We start from the raw sequence: 21,106 nt of genomic DNA on the forward strand, positions 1-21,106 counted from the left end.
CTTCCATTCCAGCTCACTGTGTTATCGCCTGTGCCTGAAAGAACGCCTTAAAAACTGTAGATAGGCTTAGGACATTTGCACATGCATGTGCTGAGTCACTTAAAACTGAATTCCTTTTACGGTGTGTTGTCCAGTCGCTCAGTCGAGTCCGACTCTTTGCGACCCCATGGACTGCAGCACGCCAGGCCTCCCTGTCCATCACCAACTCCCAGAGCTTGCTCAAACTCATGTCAGTCGAGTCAGTGATGCCGTCCAGCCATCTCATCCACTGTCTTCCCCTTCTCCTCCCACCTTCAACCTTTCCCAGCATCAGGGTCTTTTCCAATGACTCAGCTCTTCGCATCAGGGGGCCAAAGTATTAGAACTCCGTGGTACTTGGAGCAGTCTCAAGGCAGGTGAGTGAGATCTCATTAGATTTCCACAAAATGGAAAATGTGTTTTTCTGTGGTATGTAGCGATGAAGATAGTGGGCATTCTTGTCTTGTCCTTGATTTAAATTTAGACTCTAGTGTTGTTTGTATTACAGCTTCTGATATTTGCTCACTGGGATCCCAAATTGGGGGTTACCTATCAGTATTCTAAAGAACTATCACTTCGTATTTGGTTATGTGTTAAAATGAATAAATATTAAATTGTGTCAAGAGTATCTGGGAATGATCATGTGATTTTTTTTTTCCTTAGCTCTGTTAAGATGATAAGTTTCATTCATGATTTCCTCATTTTGGCCATCTTTGCATTCCTAGGATAAACCCCAGTTGGTCAAGATTTTTTTTTTTTTAACTTTTGGCTGCTCCACATGACATGTGAGATCTTAATTCCTCAGCCAAGCATCAAACCCGCAGATTTTTGGCCACTCGATGAGGTGTATGAAGTTTTTTTAATACACTGATAAGTATCATACAATTTTTAAGCACTTCCTCCTAAAACACAGTACTGTGGTAAAAAATGTGATGCTAATCTGACTTCCTTTCCCTTCTAAATTAACTCGATCTGTTGCTTGGATGTGCAAATAATTATTTTCCCCTAAAAACACAGATGAATAGTTTTCCTAGACTGTGTATTACTGACGAGTCTTCTTGGCCAATTTCCTACTTACATACTTGGCTCTTCAATTTCAAATTCTTTCTTTCAGGAAAGTTGGTTAGATTATGGTTTGTATTACTTGTTCTGTTCCATTGTTTGGGTTTTCTTCTTCAGCTATTTCTATTGTGGTATTTCAGGTCTTCTCTGTGTCTCACTCATCCCTATAACTTTTCATCTCCATTCAAACCAGATTTTTTTTCTTCTTTCCATCATCAATTTCACTTGCTCTGTTTTCTGTGAGTCTGTTCATTCTTAAGCTTAACTGGCATTTTGTAAATGCCTTTTTTTTTTTTTTTTTTAAGTTTCTAATCCTTTTTTGACCCTTGTTGGCTCTTTACATGTCATGTTTTCCCTCATTCATCTCTTTTCTGAGATTTCCTAACTTTAGATGTTGGTTGGTTGGTTGGTTTTTCTTTTTTTTGGCTGTATGCAGCCTGTGGGATCTTAGTTCCCCAACTAGGGATCAAACCTGCGCCCCCTGCATCAGAATTGCAGAGTCCTAGCCACTGGACCCCCAGAGAAGTCCCTGTTTGTTGTTTGTTCATAACAGCTTTTGTTTTATTACTGTGATTTAGAATAAGAAATATATGTTTGGTTGATCCCATCTGGTTGTATTCTAGGGTTCCCTGGGATTCCCTTAGTTTTACCAAGAGTATTGTCTGTAGGTATTTTTCGTTGCTGTATTTGCTGGGTGGGCTCTTTTGTGGGGAGAGTGGGGGTGTTTAGTTTGTGTTTGGTTTTAAATAAAGGAATTAAGGAGATTCTAAAACAAGTCATCCTTTTAAATATTTTAAAATTATCGAAATATGGTTCATGTATAATATTGTATTAATTTTTGCTGTACAGCAAAGTGATTGAGTTATACATTCTTTTTCATTATTGTCCGTTATAGTTTATCACGGGATATTGAATGTGGTCCCCTGTGCTATACAGTAAGACCTTACTGTTTATCCTTCCTGCACATAATAGCTTACGTTTACTCATCCCAAGTTCCCCATCCGCCCCACCCCTTGGCACCACCGAGTCTATGTCTGTGAGTGTGTTTACGTTTCATAGATAAGCTCATTTGTGTCATATTTTAGATTCCACCTATACGTGATATTATATAATATTTGTCTTTGACTTACTTCACTGAGTATTATCTCTGAGGGGACTTCCCTGGTGAGAGACTCTCGCTCTCAATGCAGGGGCGACCAGGTTCAATCCCTGGTCAGGGAACTAGATCCCACAGGCCATAACTAAGACCCGGAGCAGTCATGACAATATTACAAAAATGAATATTTTTAAAATAATAACCTCTATGTCCATCCATGTTGCTGCGAGTGTCGTTTTTAAAAAGTCGCTCTTACCTCTCTCTAAATGTATTCATTATTCCTTGAAAATGTACTCATGATTTCCATTCATCCGTTCAATTGTTTAATCATCAAATGCCCGTGAACCTACCACATGCACAGACGTTCATATAGACACATACGATTCGATCGACAGGCATTCATGTAGACACGTGTGATTTGATCAACAAGTCTGTATCAGATGCTAACAAGACCGAGCAAGGAGCTCGGAACATACAGCAGATGCTGCCTATACATTGCAGAGCAAAACAATTACTCATGTTTTCTCATCAAATCAAAGGCCCGGGAAGAGGAGTATAAACAGTTGGCACGTGGTTCGCTCTTTCTAGAGCTTTTCTCACAGTGCATTTTGAACATCTGGGTGCTGAGTCAGCCAGTTATATCAGATTATATGGCTCCCTCCGAAGTCCATCCCATTTGTGTCCACCCCCGTCTTCCGTTGCAAGGTCTGGAACAAGAAAATCTACTGAACCAGGAAACCGTTTAATTAATCCACTGTTAACTGGGGGAAATAAGGCTTTGCATTTTGCTCTGAACCAGGGTTTCTTGGCTTCCCAGGTGGCTCAGTGGTGAAGAATCCGCCTGCCAATGCAGGAGACATGGGTTTGATCCCTGGATCGGAAAGATCCCCTGGAGGAGGAAATGGCATCCCACTCCAGTATTCCGGCCTGGAGAATCCCATGGACAGAGAACCCTGGTGGGCTACAGTCCATGGGGTCAAAAAAGAGTCGGACACAACTTAGAGACTAAACAGCAACAAAATCTCCTTAGGCTGCCTCACCTGTCCCCTCCCACGGAAACCACAGTAAGGACTCTGCCCCCTCATCATGTCCTCACTCCTGTCTGCCTCCTGGCTGAGCTGGTGCTGCCCTGGGGCATGGTGGGCTCCCCCTTCTTGGGATCTGAGAATGGAACCCTGCTGTTTTCACTGCTCGCATTTCTGACACCAAACATGTGTTGCTGTTTTCCCACACCAACCACCAGTTCTCCGATCCTCCAGACCCCTAATGAGTGCCCCCAGGCACCCATCATCTTACCATCATTAACATACAGAAAGGCATTCTCAGGACTCGAGATTCCAGGGTTTTCTGAGCTATCTTGGATGAAGACCAAATATTGAAACAAATGATGCTCTTCTCACTTCCGTCACTCAGGAAATGACAAGGGTTTCAGAAACTCTGTCAGGAACTGGGGACAAAGATCAAATACATATTTCTTACTGCATAATAAACATACTATAATAATAAACTATGTTTTCAATGGCGGTGGTCCCCTGATCTGGTGGCTTCACCATACCTGCTGCTGCTGCTGCTGCTGCTGCTAAGTCGCTTCAGTCGTGTCCAACTCTGTGTGATCCCATAGACAGCAGCCCACCAGGCTCCCCCGTCCCTGGGATTCTCCAGGCAAGAACACTGGAGTGGGTTGCCATTTCCTTCTCCAATGCATGAAAGTGAAAAGGGAAAGTGAAGTCGCTCAGTCGTGTCCAACTCTTAGCAACCCCATGTACTGCAGCCTACCAGGCTCCTCCATCCATGGGATTTTCCAGGCAAGAGTACTGGAGTGGGGTGCCATTGCCTTCTCCTCACCATACCTGGATAATAGCAAAGCCTCTATTTTTAAAACAAGGAGCAAGGACTTCCCTGGTGGAGCAGTGGATAGGAATCCACCTGCCAATGCAGGGGACACAGGTTCGATTCCTGGTCTGGGAAGATCCCACATGCCGCAGAGGAACTAAACCCATGCACCACAGCAACTGAGCCCACACGCCTAGAGCCCGTGGTCCGCAACAAGAGAAGCACCGCAATGAGAAGCCCACAAATCGCAAAGAAGAGTAGCCCCACTTGCTGCAACTAGAGAAAGCCCAGGCAAAGCAGCAAAGACTCAGCACAGCCAAAAATAAAGTAATTGAAGGAAGTTGCTAAGAGAGCAGATATTTAAAAAAAAGGGCGGGAGGACAAAATTATCCTCAGTTGAAAAACCATTGTTCTAAATTTGCCTGTCAAAGTCATTTACTTATTTTAAACACAGAATAACTTTGCAAGGAAGAATGACATTATATATGTTCCAAATTCTAAAATAATCTATGCAGGCTTCCATCCTGATACCTGTTAGAGTCATTGATTTATTTTATGCACAAGGTAACTTAGCAGGGAAGTGTGACTTTATATTTGTTCCAAATTCTAAGATAATCTATGCAGTCTTCTATACCAGTTAAGATACTTACAACTACATCAGCAGGGTTATATAACAATCAGTGGTTCATTATCACAAGCTTGTTTAGGAAACTTTTCTCCATTTCAAAAACATGGTTTGCAGCTTTCCATCAGCAGAATTTTTCACCACAAACATACTCACATAGTTGCCTGTTACTAACCACTCCAGTGTTCTTGCCTGGAGAATCCCAGGGACAGGAGAGCCTGGTGGGCTTCCATCTATGGGGTCGCACAGAGTCGGACACGACTGAAGCGACTTAGCAGCAGCAGCAGCAACAGTCATCATTTCAAGTTTATAAACCTCCAAACTATTTAAAATGATTTAAAGATGTTGTAAAAGTGTAATCTTTTGTGATGGCGGTTTATGGAGGAAATGTGTTTGGACTCTAAGACACTGAGTGTGTAAATATCTGCTGGCTTTTTTTCTTTGCTGTCTACGCAAATGACTATCCCAGTGTTCACATGGGTCAGCCGTTTCTGTACTTGGAAATTGTCTGCCAAATGGGGAAAGAATCTGGAAAACAGTGGATGTATTACTCTGGGTGTGGCCATGAAGGTGTTTCTGGGGGAGATGAACATTTGAACCAGTAGTCTGAGAAAAGCAGATTGCCCTCTGTAGGGTGGGCCTCATCCAATCCGGTGAGGGCCTGGCTAGACCAAGGCTAAGTAAGAAAGAATTCCTTCTGCCTGACTGCCTTTGAGCCAGGACATTGGTGTTTTTTTCCCTGCCTCTGGACTCAGATTAAAATATGGCTCTTCCTTGGTCTTGAGCCTGCCAGCCTTTGAACAGCCTCTGGGGGCTTCCCTGGTGGCTCAGATGGTAAAGAATCTGCCTGCAGTGCTGGAGACCCAGGTTCAATCCCTGGGTTGGGAAGATCCCCTAGAGAAGAAAATGGCAACCCACTCTGATATTCTTGCCTGGGAAATCCCAAGGATAGAGGAACCTGGAGGGCTACAAGCTATGGGATCGCAACAGAGTGGACACAACTGAGCGACTAAACAACAACACACCATGTTATCGTCATCCTAAGAGCTATGTCCACCGGATGAGCAACCTTTCAAGCGTAACAGCACAAACTCCCAAATGAGTTCGTCTGCTTCCCAGAACACCTCTAGCCCAGATACCCTAGCTGTGTTCACTGGCTCTCCAGAAGATCCACAGATGAGCCCGTCTTCCTTTAAAGTATATATTTGCATGCCTCCACAACGACGGTTTAATAACCCTAAGAAAAACAGTGCCTTTCCTCTAACCTTTTTCCTATGTTCCAGGCATTCTTCCAAACCTTTCAGAGGCTGAGTTCTGACCTCTGAACGGGAACTATGACTCTATCACTCCCAGTCTGGAATGTAGAGCGTCTGAGTCCATGCCCACGGGGAAAACCTCTCTGAGATTGTAGCGATCCATTTCTCAAGAGCATATTGACCAGACCCAGGATTTTACGATAGTATAAATGAGTAAGTCAACCTGTTCCTGTTTCATGGACGCTGATGAGAGATAAGAGACTCCTGGGTCAGAAACAAAAAGACGTATCGCTCACATCACAGCAGGCAACAGGCACACCATGTTCACATCCGTTCTTCTTGTCCCCAGATCCCACCTGGGCGACACAGAGGGGCCCACCTGGATTCCACGCACGGAGTCGTTTGTGTCATAGCTGAAGGACACTGAGCTCGGGGGACTCCACCTCTGTTCAAGCAACCCTGCTCTTTGTTTGAGAAGGAGACGTTCCCTCATCCTCTGAGGTTGCTTGCGGCAAATGCCAGCCTAAGAAATGGCCAGGTAACGAGAGGCAAGTCCTTGGATTCCTGACATACCCAAAGGCAACACATGGGGATGTTCAGGTTCACAACGGATTGCTCTTGGGAGAGCAGTGGAACAACACTGTCTTCCGTGTGTGTGTGTGTGTGTGTGTGTGTGTGTGAGCACTCAGTCGTGTTGTTGCAGAAACCAAACTCAGGTTTCTTACGCTGGCAGGCCCGGAGGAGTTAACACTCCAAGCTCTGAGCCCCGAACAAAGGGATTACAGAGTTTTTATAGACAAGACTGTAGTGGGCAACACTAGCTGATAATAGGCTGGTTTAAACTAAGGGGTTTCGTGCGCGAGAACAGCAGTGAAGATGGGGAGGGGGATGTCTGACCTGGACAGGTATGATTAGGCAGGTTTGCAGGGGCCGGGTGATTGCAAAGAGCAGGACAAGGGTGCGTAAGATAAACTCCAGTTCCTACACTTTTTGAGACTACGTAACCTATGTGATCTAGACTTTGCAAAGGGCAGGCTGAGTTACAGAGGCAGAAGGAGAAGGAGGTTATGTAAAATTTTAACTTTTCAGTGTCTGACTCTTTGCAATCCCATGGACTCTAGTCCACCAGGCTCCTCTGTCCATGGGACTGGAGTGGGCTGTCATTTCCTCCTCGAAGGGATCTTCCCGACCCAGGGGTTGAACCCGCATCTCCTGCATCTCCTGCATTGGCAGGCGGGTTCTTTATGAGTGTGCCACCTGAGAAGATTGTTTTATCTTTCCTCGTTGCATCATGTCTTTGCTGATTGTCCCAGGCTCTCATTTTCTTTGTGGTTTTATGTGCAGAGCCCATCACAGGGCACAACAGACTCTATAAATATGGGGGGAGTAAAAGAATCTTCTGTCAGCTCTCCATCCCCTGCAACCATCCACTGACATCTTTCCCCAAGACCCCAAAGCCTTCCCCCCACGTCTACTCTGACTCCTCACCTGGCTTCCAGGCTTCAGCATCACCACAGTCTCTTCTCCACCCAGAAAGACTCTCAGAGCACAGAGATCTGATGGTTTCATTTCCAGTTTTAAAAGCATCTAATCGCTTCCCCTTCCGCTCTGAACAAAAGCCAGAGTCTTCATCATGCTCTAAAAAGGCCTCGGGTCATCTGGCTCCTGCCAGCCCGGGATGCTTCATTTCCTGCATCCTGGTCCATTGTCCCTCCAAATCCATGACCCTAGCCTTGGGGCTGTTTTTCTTATACTTAGATCGCCTGCCTTTTAATTTGGGTTGTGGCTGTTGTTTAGTCATCCATCAGGTCCGGCTCTTTGCAACCCCATGGACTGTAGCCCACCAGGCTCCTCTGTCCATGGGATTCCCCAGGTAAGAGTACTGGAGTGGGTTGTCATTTCCTCCTCTGGGGGATCTTCCCAACCCAGGGGTTGAAGCTGCATCTCCTGAGTCTCCTGCATTGGCGGGCAGGTTCTTTACCACTGACCACCATGGAAGCCCTCTTATGTAGGGTCCTCATGCTGATTCTCCCTGTGTTTTAAATGTCCAGACTCGCTTAGGATCTGTGGGGGGGCTGGCTCCTCCTCCTCCTTCAGTTCTCAGCTCAGATTCACTGTCTCAGACGGGGCTGGTGCCTAACCTGGTCAGTCTAAAGAGGGGCTTCCCCCACCCCCCAGCTCCCCAGACCCACATGCATCCTTACATTTATTGAACTTTTAATATTTGAGAACATTTTATTCATATCTTTGCTTATGTATTGTCTGTCTCCTTGGAATGCAGCCCCTGATGGACTGTGTCTTTTTTTTTTTTTTGTCCTTCTAGTTCTATTGAGATATAATTAACACACAGCACTGTGTAAGTTCAAGGTGAACAGTATCATGATTTGACTTCCATACACTGTGAAGTGATTATCACAACAAGCTTAGTGAACATCCACCATCTCCCATAAATGCAAAATTAAAGAAAAAATAATTTTTCCCCTTTAGTGAGAACCCTTAAGATTTGCTCTCTTAACAACTTTCTTTTTATTTATTTATTTACTTTTTGGGGCACCTGGTGCAAAGACTTGACTCATTGGAAAAGACTGATGCTGGGAGGGATTGGGGGCAGGAGAAGAAGGGGACGACAGAGGATGAGATGGCTGGATGGCATCACCGACTCGAGGGACATGAGTTTGAGTGAACTCTGGGAGTTGGTGATGGACAGGGAGGCCTGACATGCTGCAATTCATGGGGTCGCAAAGAGTCGCACACGACTGAGCGACTGAACTGAACTGAACTAAACTGGGCTGTGATGGGTCTTAGACTTTGCCATTTATATGTTCTCTCTTTATTTGAAAGTGAAAGTCTCTCAGTCGTGTCCCATGGACTATACAGTCCATGGAATTCTCCAGGCCAGAATACTGGAGTTGGTAGTGATTCCCTTCTCCAGGGAATCTTCCCAACCCAGGGATGGAACCCAGGTCTCCCGCATTGCAGGCAGATTCTTTACCAGCTGAGCCACCAGGGAAGCCCAAGTTAATATCCACCATCTCCTATAAATACAAAATGAAAGAAATAGAAAATATTATCTTTTCCCTTTAGTGAGGACCCTTGGGGTTGACTCTTGACAACTTTTTTATTTATTTACTTCTCTTTGGCTATGATGGGTCTTAGTTTTGGCACTCGACGTCTCTGTTGTGTCAGGTGGGATCTCTCCTTGTGACACATGGACTCTCTAGTTGGGGCTCACGGGCCCAGTAATTGCAGAGCCGGGGCCCAGCTGCTCCATGGCACGTGGGGTCTTAGTTCTCTGACCAGGGATCGAACCCAAGTCCCTCGCATTGGAACGTAAAGTCTTAACCACTGGACCACCAGTGAAGTGCCTCCTAATGACTGACACATAGTATATAGAGCAGGGTTGATCATATCTATCATGTTGTACATGACACCCTACTACTTACTTAGGAATGGAAATTTGTGCTTTTTGAGGCTCCTCACCCCACCCCTACCTCTGGTGACCACAAACCTGATCGCTTTTCCTCTGAGTTTGTTTTGAAGTATAACTGACCTACAACACTATGTGAGTTCCTGTTACTCAACATAGTGATTCAATATTTCTATATACATCAAAATGATCACAGTCTAGTCACAATATGTTACCGTACAAAGATATCACATAGTTACAAATTATATTCCCCACACCATACATTCCATAGCCATGATTCATTTCTTTCTGGCCAAGCCACGCAGCATATGAGATCTTAGTTCCCCAACCAAGGATCAAACCCTTGCCCCCTACAGTGGAAGCTCAGTGTCTTAGCCGCTGGACCACCGTGTAATTCAAAGAAGATTGCTGTTGTTCAGTTGCTAAGTCACGTCCAACTTTTGTGACTCCATGGACTACAGAACACCAGGCTTCCCTGTCCTTCAGGATCTCCCTGAGTTTGCTCAAACTCATGTGCATTGACTTGGTGATGCCATTCAACCTTCTCATCCTCTGTCTCCCCCTTCTCCTCCTGCCCTCAGTCTTTCCCAGCATCGGGGTCTTTTCCAGTGAGTCAGTTCTTTGCATCAGGTGGCCAAAGTATTAGAATTTCAGCTTCAGCATCAGTCCTTCCAGAGAATATTCAGGGTTGACTTCCTTTAGGATGGACTGGTTGCATGTCCTTGCAGTCCAAGGGACTCTCAAAAGTCTTCTCCAGTACCACAGTTTGAATGCATCAATTATTCAGTGCTCAGCCTTTTTATGGTCCAACTCTCACATCCACACATGACTACTGGAAAAACCATAGCTTTGACTAGATGAACCTTTCATCAGCAAAGTGATCTCTCTGCTCTTTAATGTGCTGTCTAGGTTGGTCACAGCTTTCCTTCCAAGGAGCAAACGTCTTTTAATTTCATAGTCGCCGTCACTGTCTGCAGTGATTTTGGAGCCCAAGGAAATAAAATCTGCACAGTTTCCATTTCCCCCCATCTATTTCCACTTTTTCTCCATCTGTCCATGCCTCGTCATCGCCCCCATCTGCTGCTTTCCACCATAGCCCTTTTCCTCTGGCGACCACTTGGTGGTTCTCTGTATCTATAATTCTGTTTCTGTGTTTGTATTTGTTCATTTGTTCTGTCTTTCTTTTTAGATTCCACACATATGTGAAATTATAACCGTTTGTCTTTCTCTGTCTGACTTATTTCACTTAGTGCAATACCCTTGAGGTTCATCCATGTTGTCACAAATGGCATTATTTCACTCTTTTTTATGGCCGAGTGATATTTCATGAGACCGTGTCTGTCCGATCCCCTGCGGTCTCCCCTGTACCTATGACCCTTATGCACAGTCAACAAATCACTGCTGGAGGAAAGAATTGTTATCATCTTTATCAGCACTTGGTTGCCTCAGTCATGTCTGACTCTCTGCGACCCCATGGACTGTAGCCCACCAGGCTCCTCTGTCCATGGGATTCTCCAGGCAAGAAGACAGGAGTGGGTTGCCATTTCCTCCTCCAGGGGATCTTCCCAACCCAGGGATCAAACTCACATGCTCTTAGGTCTCCTGCATGGCAGGTGGGTTCTTTACTACTAAATGCATTTTTCCATCACTAGAGGGAGATCTCGGCATGCAAGAGCCCGCACAGGTCTCAGATTTGCATAGAAAACTTGGCAAGATCCTGTAAGTTTCTGTCCTGAAACTGCCTCCCCCAGACTCCCACCCAGGAACAGACTGAGAGCGACCCCAGGGTGAGAGCCCCCGGGGCCAGCACAGACTCTCACTCTCCAGTTCATCTGGGAAATGACGCATCATTCTGGAAACCTCCAAGGATCCTCATTCCAGGAGAGGAACTGGGCCTGGTGGCAGCCCCGCAGCAGCTCCTGACCCGCCGGGGTGGATGCAGCCTGACTCAGATGCCAAATCCCAGAGAGAGATGCCGGAGGACCCATGTCTGGAGATAAGGACCCTTGGCTCCAAGCTCTGGCCTTCCTTCCTGCTGCCTGTTTGGCAGGTCAGCAATCACTGATTGATTGTTATCGCTAACTCTATCTTTGCAGCGAGGCTCATGTTTCCTCTCCAGGGACAAGCTCGCTAAGTCTCCTTCCAGATTCCAGGTTACACAGTACATCTGCCTTCATTTCCAGTCATAAGGCTCCCTGCTGTGTGGTGCGCTCAGTCGTGTCCGATTCTCCGTGACCCCATGGACCCCAGGCTTCTCTGTCCATGGGATGCTCCAAGCAAGAATACTGGAGTGGGTTGTCATTTCCTCCTCCAGGACATCTTCCCAACCCAGGGATCGAGCCTGCATCTCCTTCATCTCCTAAATTACAGGTGGATTCTTTACCATTGAGCCACCTGGGAAGCCCAAGGCTCCCTGCTAGCCAGATGAAATTATATACCCAGCTTCTGACTTGGTAATAATTTACATGGTAGATTGCAAAGGAAAAAGGACAAAATGATGGCCATTTCAGAAAAAAAGGTTGCAAATTGGTACCAACTTCTAGTTATAAAATAAGTCAGTCCTATAAAATATTATATCTGTGTAAGGAGATATGGGGCTTCCCTGGTGGCTCAGTGGCAAAGAACCCGCCTGCCAATGCAGGAGATGGCTGGTTTGAGCCCTGGGTGGAAAAGATCCCTGGAGAAGGCAATGGCAACCCACTCCAGTGCTCTTGCCCAGGAAATCCCATGGACAGAGGAGCCTGGTGGACTATGGTCCATGGGGTCGCAGAGAGTCAGACTCGACTTAGAGACTAAATAACAACAAAAAGTGACCCATGGTAACCATAGTCAATGACACCACATTATATATTTGAAAGTTGCTAGCAGAGTAGATCTTAAAAGTTCTCATCACAAGAAAGAAAGAACAAAACTGTAACGAGTTCACCGATAGTCCAGCGATTAGGACTTGGCGCTTTCACAGCCGTGGCCTGGGTTCAATCCTAGCTGCGGAGCTAAGATTCCCCCAAGGCACCCAGTGTGGCCAAAAATAGATAATTTTTTTTAATAAATTTTTTAAAAATTGTAATGATACGGTGATGAACGCTGACTAGACTTATTATAGTGATCATTTTGCAATATATACAACTATGAAATCATTACATCATACACCTGAAACTAACATAATGTAATATGTCAATTATACCTGAGTTTTAAAAAAAAGAGAGAGAAGGAATTCCCTGGTCGTCCAGTGGTTAGGCTTCCATGTTTTCACTCCCAAGGACCCAGGTTCAATCCCTGATCAGAGAACTAAGATCCCACAGGTCCCTCAGGGTGCCCCACCCCCTCGCCAGGAAAATAAAAGAAAAAAGATTTCAACAACGGGGGTAGCCCCTGAGGGCATTATGCTAAGTGAGATGAATCAGACGGAGAAGTACTGTAGACCATCACTCAAATGTGGAATCTAAGAAGCTGAAGTCATGAAAACCAAGCAGAAGGATGGCTCCCAGGGCAGAAGGGTGGGGAACACCACCACCACCACAACAAAAAACATCCCAAGAATATGAAAGGAACACCTTTTCAAAAGTCTCGTCTCTGCTGCTACCCCTAAATACTCGGTCTCTCTTTCTTCCTTAGACGCCACCATTGGATAGGCTTCTTGGGCACGCTTCCAGTGTTTATGCAAAAACCCAGAAAATAGGAACATCTATTCCTCTCATCCAGCCTTTCCTCAGACAAAGGATGGCGCAGTTCCTCAGCTGCTCTGCATCTCGTGGTTTTATTGAACAATAGATCCTGGATGTTTTCCTAGGCTCTGGTCACACCTCTGTAAACAGACTCTCCTCCAGTTACCCACTGGAGCTGGCTTGTCTCCTGATTCGAAGGGAGACTAGTGGGCCTCCCTGGTGGCTCAGTGGGAAAGAATCCACCCTCAACACAGGAGACTCGGGTGCAAGCCCTGGTCCAGGAAGGTCCCACGTGCCTCAGGGCAGTAAGCCCATGGGCCACCACTACTGAGCCTGTGCTCTAGAGCCCAGGAGCCAAAACCACTGAGTCCACGGGCTGCAGTTACAGAAACCCCGGGTGCCCTAGAGCCGGTGCTCCGCAACAAGAGCATCCATCGCAGTGAGAAGTCCAGGCATCATAACTAGAGAGTGGCCCCTGCTAACTGCATCAAGAGAGAGCCAGGGCGCAGCAACAAAGACCCAGCCCAGCCAAAAATAAGTAAATTTAAAAGGAATTTTTTTAATGGCTGATTGGTACATTGGGACATCTGGAAGCCGCACAGCCTGGGTGGGCTACACACACCCTGGAAGCCAGACGCTTGGTGTTTCCTCGGGGATGATAAGCCCAAGAGGGTGTGCAGAGGGTCTGGACGTGAGAGGTCATTTTTAACTCACAGTTGCCACACCCAGATTCCTGTCAGCACAGTCTCAGTCCCTACACTCCCCTGAGGTCCTCCAGATGTGCCCAGGGTCCCCTAACAGATGCTCCACATTTTCTTTTGGGAGAGACTAAATTTCCAGCACCCACTTCACTGTCATGGGAACCTGGGGGTGAATTCCAATTCATGAGCAGGTTCCAGAGAGAAAGTGGGTTCTTCTCTCCTTGTATCTTTCCCACTTCTTCAGAGACTCTTTTGTGCCACAGCTCAATTCAGTCGCTCAGTTGTGTCTGACTCTTTGTGACCCCGTGGACTGCAGCATGCCAGGCTCCCCTGTCCATCACCAACTCCCGGAATTTACGCAAACTCATGTCCACTGAGTTGGTGATGCCATCCAGCCATCTCATCCTCTGTCGTCCCCTTCTCCTCCTGCCTTCAATTTTTCCCAGTGAAAGGTTGTTGCTCAGCTGTGAAAGATAACAAGAATCTTGGCCTCTAGAGGACAAGAATTCAACCCGGGGCCAGTGACAAGGCTTGATCACTCAGAGCTTTTGTGTGATAAAGATTTATTAAAGTATAAAAGAGATAGAGAGAGCTTCTGACATAGACATCAGAAGGGGGCAGAAAGAGTGTCCCCCTGCTAGTCTTTAGCCAGATGTTTCATGTCTGTTAGAAAGCTATTAATTAGATAAGAGAGACACCTCAAGGCTGAGGGAGTTTCACCAGCTCCCCCTCCCCCGACAATGTGCATTTTTGAGATAGGATGGAACGAGGTGTGTCATCCCCCAGCCATACAACAAGTGATACAAATACTGGTTTGTTGAGCTGTTATCAGCCCAAGGTTTGAGGAAAGGAAAAATGTTAGTCTTAGGTGGAACCATTTTGAAGAAAGCCAAATTCCAAAGCAAATGCATAGTTTCATTAACATAGCTTAAGAAAAGCATTTCCATAAGAAAAGCACATTGGTGAGCTCAAGGCTGAAGAAAAGTTTTAAGTTCAGGTGGAACCCGGTGTCATCATGGCAACACAGACTCTTAAGAGGAACCTCCTCGTAACTTTGTATAGAGAAGGAAAAAAAAATCTGACACTTGTAGTTTGTTTCCTCCTGCCACTTAAGGGAGAGGTAAAAAAGGTCTGACCCTTGTAGCCTGTTTCCTCTGTGTGGAGATCCCTGGCCTTCCTGCCTGTTACCCTCTCACCAGTATCAGGGTCTTTTCAAATGAGTCAGTTCTTTGCATCAGGCGCCAAAGTATCGGAGCTTCAGCTTCAGCATCAGTCCTTCCAGTGAATATTCAGGACTGATTTCCTTTAGGATGGACTGGTTGGATCTCCTTGCAGTCCAAGGGACTCTCAGGAGTCTTCTCCAACACCACGGTTCAAAAGCATTTGAACTGTGACTTTGTGCCACAGTGATCATCGAACGTGACATGACTCAGCCAGAGGAAGGAATGAAATTGGCTCATTTGTAGACATGTAGATGGACCTAGAGACTGTGAAACAGAGTGAAGTAAATCAGAAAGAGGAAAAGAAATATTGTGTATTAACACATATATGTGGACTCTAGAAAAAATGGTAAAGATGATCTTATTTGTAAAACAGAAACAGACACACAGAGGTAGAGAGCAAACATATGGACACCAAGGGAGGAAGGAGGTAGTGGGGGGTGAACTGGGAGATTGGGACTGATACGATGTCGGGGAGTTTGTTATTTCCTCGGTTCTACCGCGTCACAACAAAAATTTGAAGCGACGGATGGACCAACATTACAGCCCTCGGACAGACCAGTGTTACAGCTCCGGATTACAGCTGTTGTATTTAGAAAGTAAAGGAAAATACATCCTTGGGCATGAGGGAATGCCGTGATGAGAAGAGGTCCCCAGCCCAATTTTGGTTCCTCTTTTTACATGTTTTTTCTCCTCCCCCTGGGCCTGCCCTATGTAAACTGGGCCAGTCAGGACTGTTTGTTTTAGATCTCAGACGTTCTTTTGTTCTATTTACGCGGCTTTTCCCTTCCTTGTCTTTTAGCCACTGACATTCTGGATTCCTTTTCCCTATTCTAACTACCTAATATATATCAGATCATATCAGTCGTTCAGTCGTGTCCGACTCTTTGTGACCCCCATGAATCGCAGCACTCCAGGCCTCCCTGTCCATCACCAACTCCCGGAGTTCACTGAGACTCACGTAAGTCGCTTCAGTCGTGTCCGACTCTGTGCGACCCCATAGACGGCAGCCCACCAGGCTTCCCCATCCCTGGGATTCTCCAGGCAAGAACACTGGAGTGGGTTGCCATTTCCTTCTCCAATGCATGAAAGTGAAAAGGGAAAGTGAAGTCACTCAGTTGTGTCCGACTCTTAGGGACCCCATGGACTGCAGCCTACCAGGCTCCTCCATGCATGGGGTTTTCCAGGCAAGAGTACTGGAGTGGGGTGCCATTGCCTTCTCCGATATATACTATTGACATTGATATTATGTGTGAAATAGATGACTAGTGAGAACCTACTGTATAGTTCAGGGAACTCTCTGTACTTAATGCTCTGTGGTGACCTCACTGGGAAGGAAATCCAAAAAAAAGAGGGGGCTGGCTGTATGTATATATATAGCTGGTTCACTTTGCTGTACAGCAGAAAGTAACACAACATTGTAAAGCAATTATATGCCAACAAAAATTAACTTAAAAACAACAAGAACGTGACTTGGGGTGAACAGATGTCTTATGTCTTATTTCATTTGTGCTACTGCAATTGAATACCACCGAGCAGGTAACTTATAAACAAGACATTTATTTCTTACGGTTCTAGAGGCTGGAAGACCAAGATCAAGGCAGCAGCAGTGGTGACTGGCAAGGGTTTGCTTACTGGCTCACAGATGACTCTTTTCCCACTGTGTTCTCACATGGTGTAGGGTCTAGAGGATGCGCTGATGGGTCTTTTTTTTTTAATTGGAGAATAGTTGATACACAATGTTGTGTTAGGTGTACAGCCAAGTGAATCAGTTATACATACACATAGAGTAGTAGTGTAGTGAGTCGCTCAGTCATACCCAACTCTTTGCAACCCCATGGACTGTAGCCTGCCAGACTCCTCTATCCAGGAAATTCTCCAGGCCAGAATACAGGAGTGCGTTGTCATTCCCTTCTTCAGAGGATCTTCCCAAACGAGGGATCAAATCTAGGTCTCCTGCATTGCAGGCAGACTCTACCATCTGAGCCACCAGGTAAGAGCCACCAGGTAAGTAATATATACATACATACATACATACATACATATATATATATATATATATATATATATATATCTCCACTCTTTTTAAGATTCTTTTCCCATAGAGCTCATTGCAGAGTACTGAATAGAGTTCCCTGTGCTAGTTGTAGCTTCTTATTAGTTATCTATTTTATACATAGTAATGTGAAGGGATCCTTTATAATGACAACCACCCCATTTACAAGGGCTCCACTTCTATGACCTAGTGACCTCCCCAAAGCCCCCACTTCCAAATACTTATGTTAGGAGTCAGGATTTCAAAACAGGAATTTCAAAGGCCATAGACATTCAGCCTATAGCGACAGAAGTTCCAGTTCAGTTTCTCACTTTTCATTTGTACACGATGATTCTGTGTCCTGTTCAAGAAGTTGTTGCCAATCTCAATAATATCACAAAGACGTCTTCTTCTTGAATATGCTCTATTTTATCTTCCTCAGTTAGACCTAAGAACCCTCTGGAAATTTATTTGGGGATATGGTAAGAGGGGGCTTCCCAGGTGGCATTAGTGGTAAAGAACCCCACCTGCCAATGCAGGAGACATAAGAGATGGGAATTCGATCTCTAGGTCAGGAAGATCCCCTGGAGAAGGAAATGACAACCCACTCCAGTATTCTGGCCTGGAGAATCCCAGGGACAAAGGACCCTGGTAGGCTACAGTCCACAGGGTGGCAAAGAATCAGACAGGGCTGAGTGATTGACAACAACAGCATGGTGTGGGGTAGGGTCACTGGCTGAGCGATACAACAAAACAACAAAAAACAACTTCATCCTTTCTCCCCTGCAGTGCTGCGTGCGTGTGTTCACGTATCGGTGGCTTTCAATGTGTGTGCATGTGTCTGAAATCTGTGTTCTGTTTCCTCCGCCTGTATATCTGTCTTTGTGACAATACCATGTTACCTGCCCCATTCCCCTCTGCAGTCCCGGGTTCATCCACGTGGGCTTTTCTGCTCTTTCAGAAACACGTCGACGGGGGTGGGGGTGAGGACAGTCCCCTGATGGGAGGGGGGCAAGGGGTTCCCTCTCCCTCAGGCACTTGCTCTTTCCCGCGCCCGGAACGTCCAGCCTTCCTTGGCCTCTGGCTCATCTTCGTCCTTCAGCTCTGAGCTCAAAGGTCACACCCTCCAAAGGCCCTTTCACTCAGCCTAAAAGAGACTTGCGCGGATCCTCCATACCCTTTGATTTCCTGCGCAAAAAGGACAACTAGTCTAGGGGTTTGGTTCCTCCCCGTCTCTCCTCCAAAGTGCGGAGCGGAGCAGCGAGCTTCTTGGCGATCTTGCGCACTCGCCCCTGACACCCAGCCCTGAAAGGAAGACCGACGCCCTTGTACCATTTCCAGGCTGAACGTGCTTTACCCTCGCCGTCCGCTAGAGGGCGACCCACACGGATGCGCCCTCCCCGCCCCCGCGCCTGCCGCCCTCACTGCAGGGCCCAGACCGTCTTGAGTTGTTTTCGTGTGTTTTGGCCTGGCTCAACGCCTTTTCGCTACAGATTTAGAAAGACAGACCGCAAGTGAAAACTTGGGTTCAGCCCCAAGATGACCTGAAACGAGGTCTTTCTATGGAAGCTGCCTCTGTTCTGAGGTCCCAGAGGGTATGAAGAGGTTACCTGGCCCAGGTAACTCGTCGGGCAGGTGACCCCAGTCTCCAAGCCACAGAAACCCCCCCACCTCAAATCCCCAATAGGTATGGGATAAATCCCATGCTGTGGACCATGGTTTAATCAGTCTTGGCCTTCAAGCCTTCACAATTTTGTATGTTAGATTCCCCACTATTTTTTTTTTTTTTTGATCTCCACTTATTTTTATCTGTGAAGGCGAACTGCGACATTCTCTAGTCTCCTCGTAGAAGCTCAAGAGAAAAAGTCATCTGTATTCATTTGTCATCGTAAGGCTCCTTGCCTGGCTGATTATAAATAGCTCGTTAAAATGCATGCATCCTTCTGTGGTTGGACTTGGTAATGCATTTACCAGGAGAGAGGACTCAGAAAATGCACCAAAAAGGGTAGATAAAGTTCCAGTTGCCCAATCCTCCTTTCCCTTTGGTCTGAGCCCATTTCTTGTGTAGCTTTCCAGAACTTTCCATGGCATATTTTATATCATATTAATATGCACTATGCATCATATAATAATTAGCATATACTGACGTGGAGTCATTGTCCTAAGTATTTTCTGTGCCTTGAGTCATATAATCTATATATAGGTATGATTTTAAGTGAGTAATGTGTTCATGTGTTTAGAATTTAAAATTCATACACACACAGGAAGAAGTTTCAGTCCCACATCTCAGTTTTCTGTTGTTGTTGGTTTGTGTTGTTTCTGCTTTGGGTTTGTTTTTTGTTTTTGTTTTGTTTTGTTTTGTCTGCTACACAGCAGGAGGCATGTGGGATCTTAGTTGCCCACCCAGGGATGGAACCTGAGCCCCCTGCAGAGGAAGTGTGGGGTCATAACCACTGGACCATCAGGGAAGTCCCTACTTGTTTTGTGGGGGTTTTTGCCTGCTCTTGGGGAGGTCACCACTTTCCTGAGTCTCCTGTGGACTGCTGCAGTGTTTATACAAACAAACACAATAAAATAGAAACACATCTTCTTATTTTTATATTTTCTCACGCAGAAGGTTCAATCCTTGTAACAGGGTTCCGCATCTTGCCTTTTTCGCTCAAGACTGTTGTCCTGGGAAATCTTACATTTAGGTAACTAGAGCTTCCTAATTCTTTTTTTTTTTTTTTAAGATCTACATCTTGTCGCATTATCTGGAGGTGCCAGAGCTTATTTATCCAGGACCTTATAAACAGAGACTTGATTTATTTCCATCTGATAAGTACATTTAGCAGGGGAGTTTTACAAACCAAATAAGATTTCCTTCCTTCCTTCCCCACCCCCCAGCCCCTCCATCAAAGGCAGCCTACGTCTTCCAAACAGAAGACTTCAGTCTATTTTGCTGAAGAGATTACGATGAAAATCACCATCTGTTAATCCAATCTGCATCTCGAGGAGAAAAAATCATCTCATGGGGGTGAAACCTCCTCTCAGAAAGGTGGGGGGAGGTTTCCTGGGGGTCTTCAGCAACGGTGAGAGTTGCTACCTGGGTTCTGATTTGCAAATGAAAGGCGTTGCTTCTGCATGTGGGAAGCAAAGGAGGGGCTTAAGGGCAGGACACAGAAGGAGTAAATGGCAGAGCTCAGGGGATGGCTGGAGAATGTAAATTGGCCGAAAGCCAAGAATACACAGTGGAGAGAATGCTCTTAAGTCATGTGCACCCAGCCACCCAGGCCAAGAAGCTGCCTGACCACCGGCCCCCCGGTCACTCCCTCCACTCAGCACTCAGCACCTCATACCTTCGTCCTTGAAGCTGCGCTCTTAATTTCCAATGCCCTTGCTTCTTTCCTGCCCAATTCAAAGCCCCAGAAGGAAGCATTCAGCTAAGAGAGGGAGAAGAAGGCAGGTCTTGGTCCCTTCAGTCTTCCTAATAAGTCGGACAATAGTGGGACTTCCTGGTGGTCCAGTGATTAAGCCTCTGCCTCCCAATGCAAGGGGCATGGGTTCAATCCCTGGTGGGGGAACTAGATCCTAACCAAAAAAAAACAAGTCAGACAACAGCTCCCACCTGTGTGTTTACAAGAGGTTTGAAAGTAAAAGTGAAGTTGCTCAGTCATGTCCGACTCTTTGTGACCCCATGGACTATAGCCTACCAGGCTTCTCCGTCCATGGGATTCTCCAGGCAAGAATACTGGAGTGGGTTACCATTTCCTTCTCAAGGGATCAAACCCGGGTCTCCCACATTGGAGGCAGACGCTTTAACCTCTGAGCCACAAGAGGTTTACTGCTGCTGCTAAGTCGCTTCAGTCGTGTCTGACTCTGTGCCCCATAGATAGCAGCCCACCAGGCTCCTCCGTCTATGGGATTTTCCAGGCAAGAGTACTGGAGTGGGTTGCCATTGCCTTCTCCGACAAGAGGTTTAACTAACCCCAGTAGAGGATCCTGTGCTGGGAAGTTCCCATGGCACCAAACCTGGTCTGTTGTATTTATACATGCTGAAGCCTGGAGAGGAAATTCTAGAAGCAGTAGCTTTCCACAGCCACCCTGACCCCAAAGACCAGAAAAATTCCTTCACAGAGCAGGAACCCTGAAGAGCCACAGATGTCTAACAGCTTTAGGAACCCTGACT

The 21,106-nt window shown here is 46.1% G+C and overlaps 1 protein-coding gene across 1 annotated transcript in view; it reads left to right on the forward strand.

The window, feature by feature from the left end:
* Positions 1 to 18,284, forward strand: part of LOC109571844 (cationic amino acid transporter 3-like) — a 37,608-nt gene extending 19,324 nt beyond the window's left edge. Inside the window, 1 exon segment of the mRNA XM_070770258.1 lies at positions 18,185 to 18,284. Within this exon segment, the coding sequence (XP_070626359.1) occupies positions 18,185 to 18,284 (100 nt within the window).
* The last annotated feature ends 2,822 nt before the right edge of the window (positions 18,285 to 21,106 follow it).

Source organism: Bos indicus, chromosome 18 (genome assembly GCF_029378745.1).
Source record: "Bos indicus isolate NIAB-ARS_2022 breed Sahiwal x Tharparkar chromosome 18, NIAB-ARS_B.indTharparkar_mat_pri_1.0, whole genome shotgun sequence".
NCBI classification, from domain to species: Eukaryota; Metazoa; Chordata; class Mammalia; order Artiodactyla; family Bovidae; genus Bos; species Bos indicus.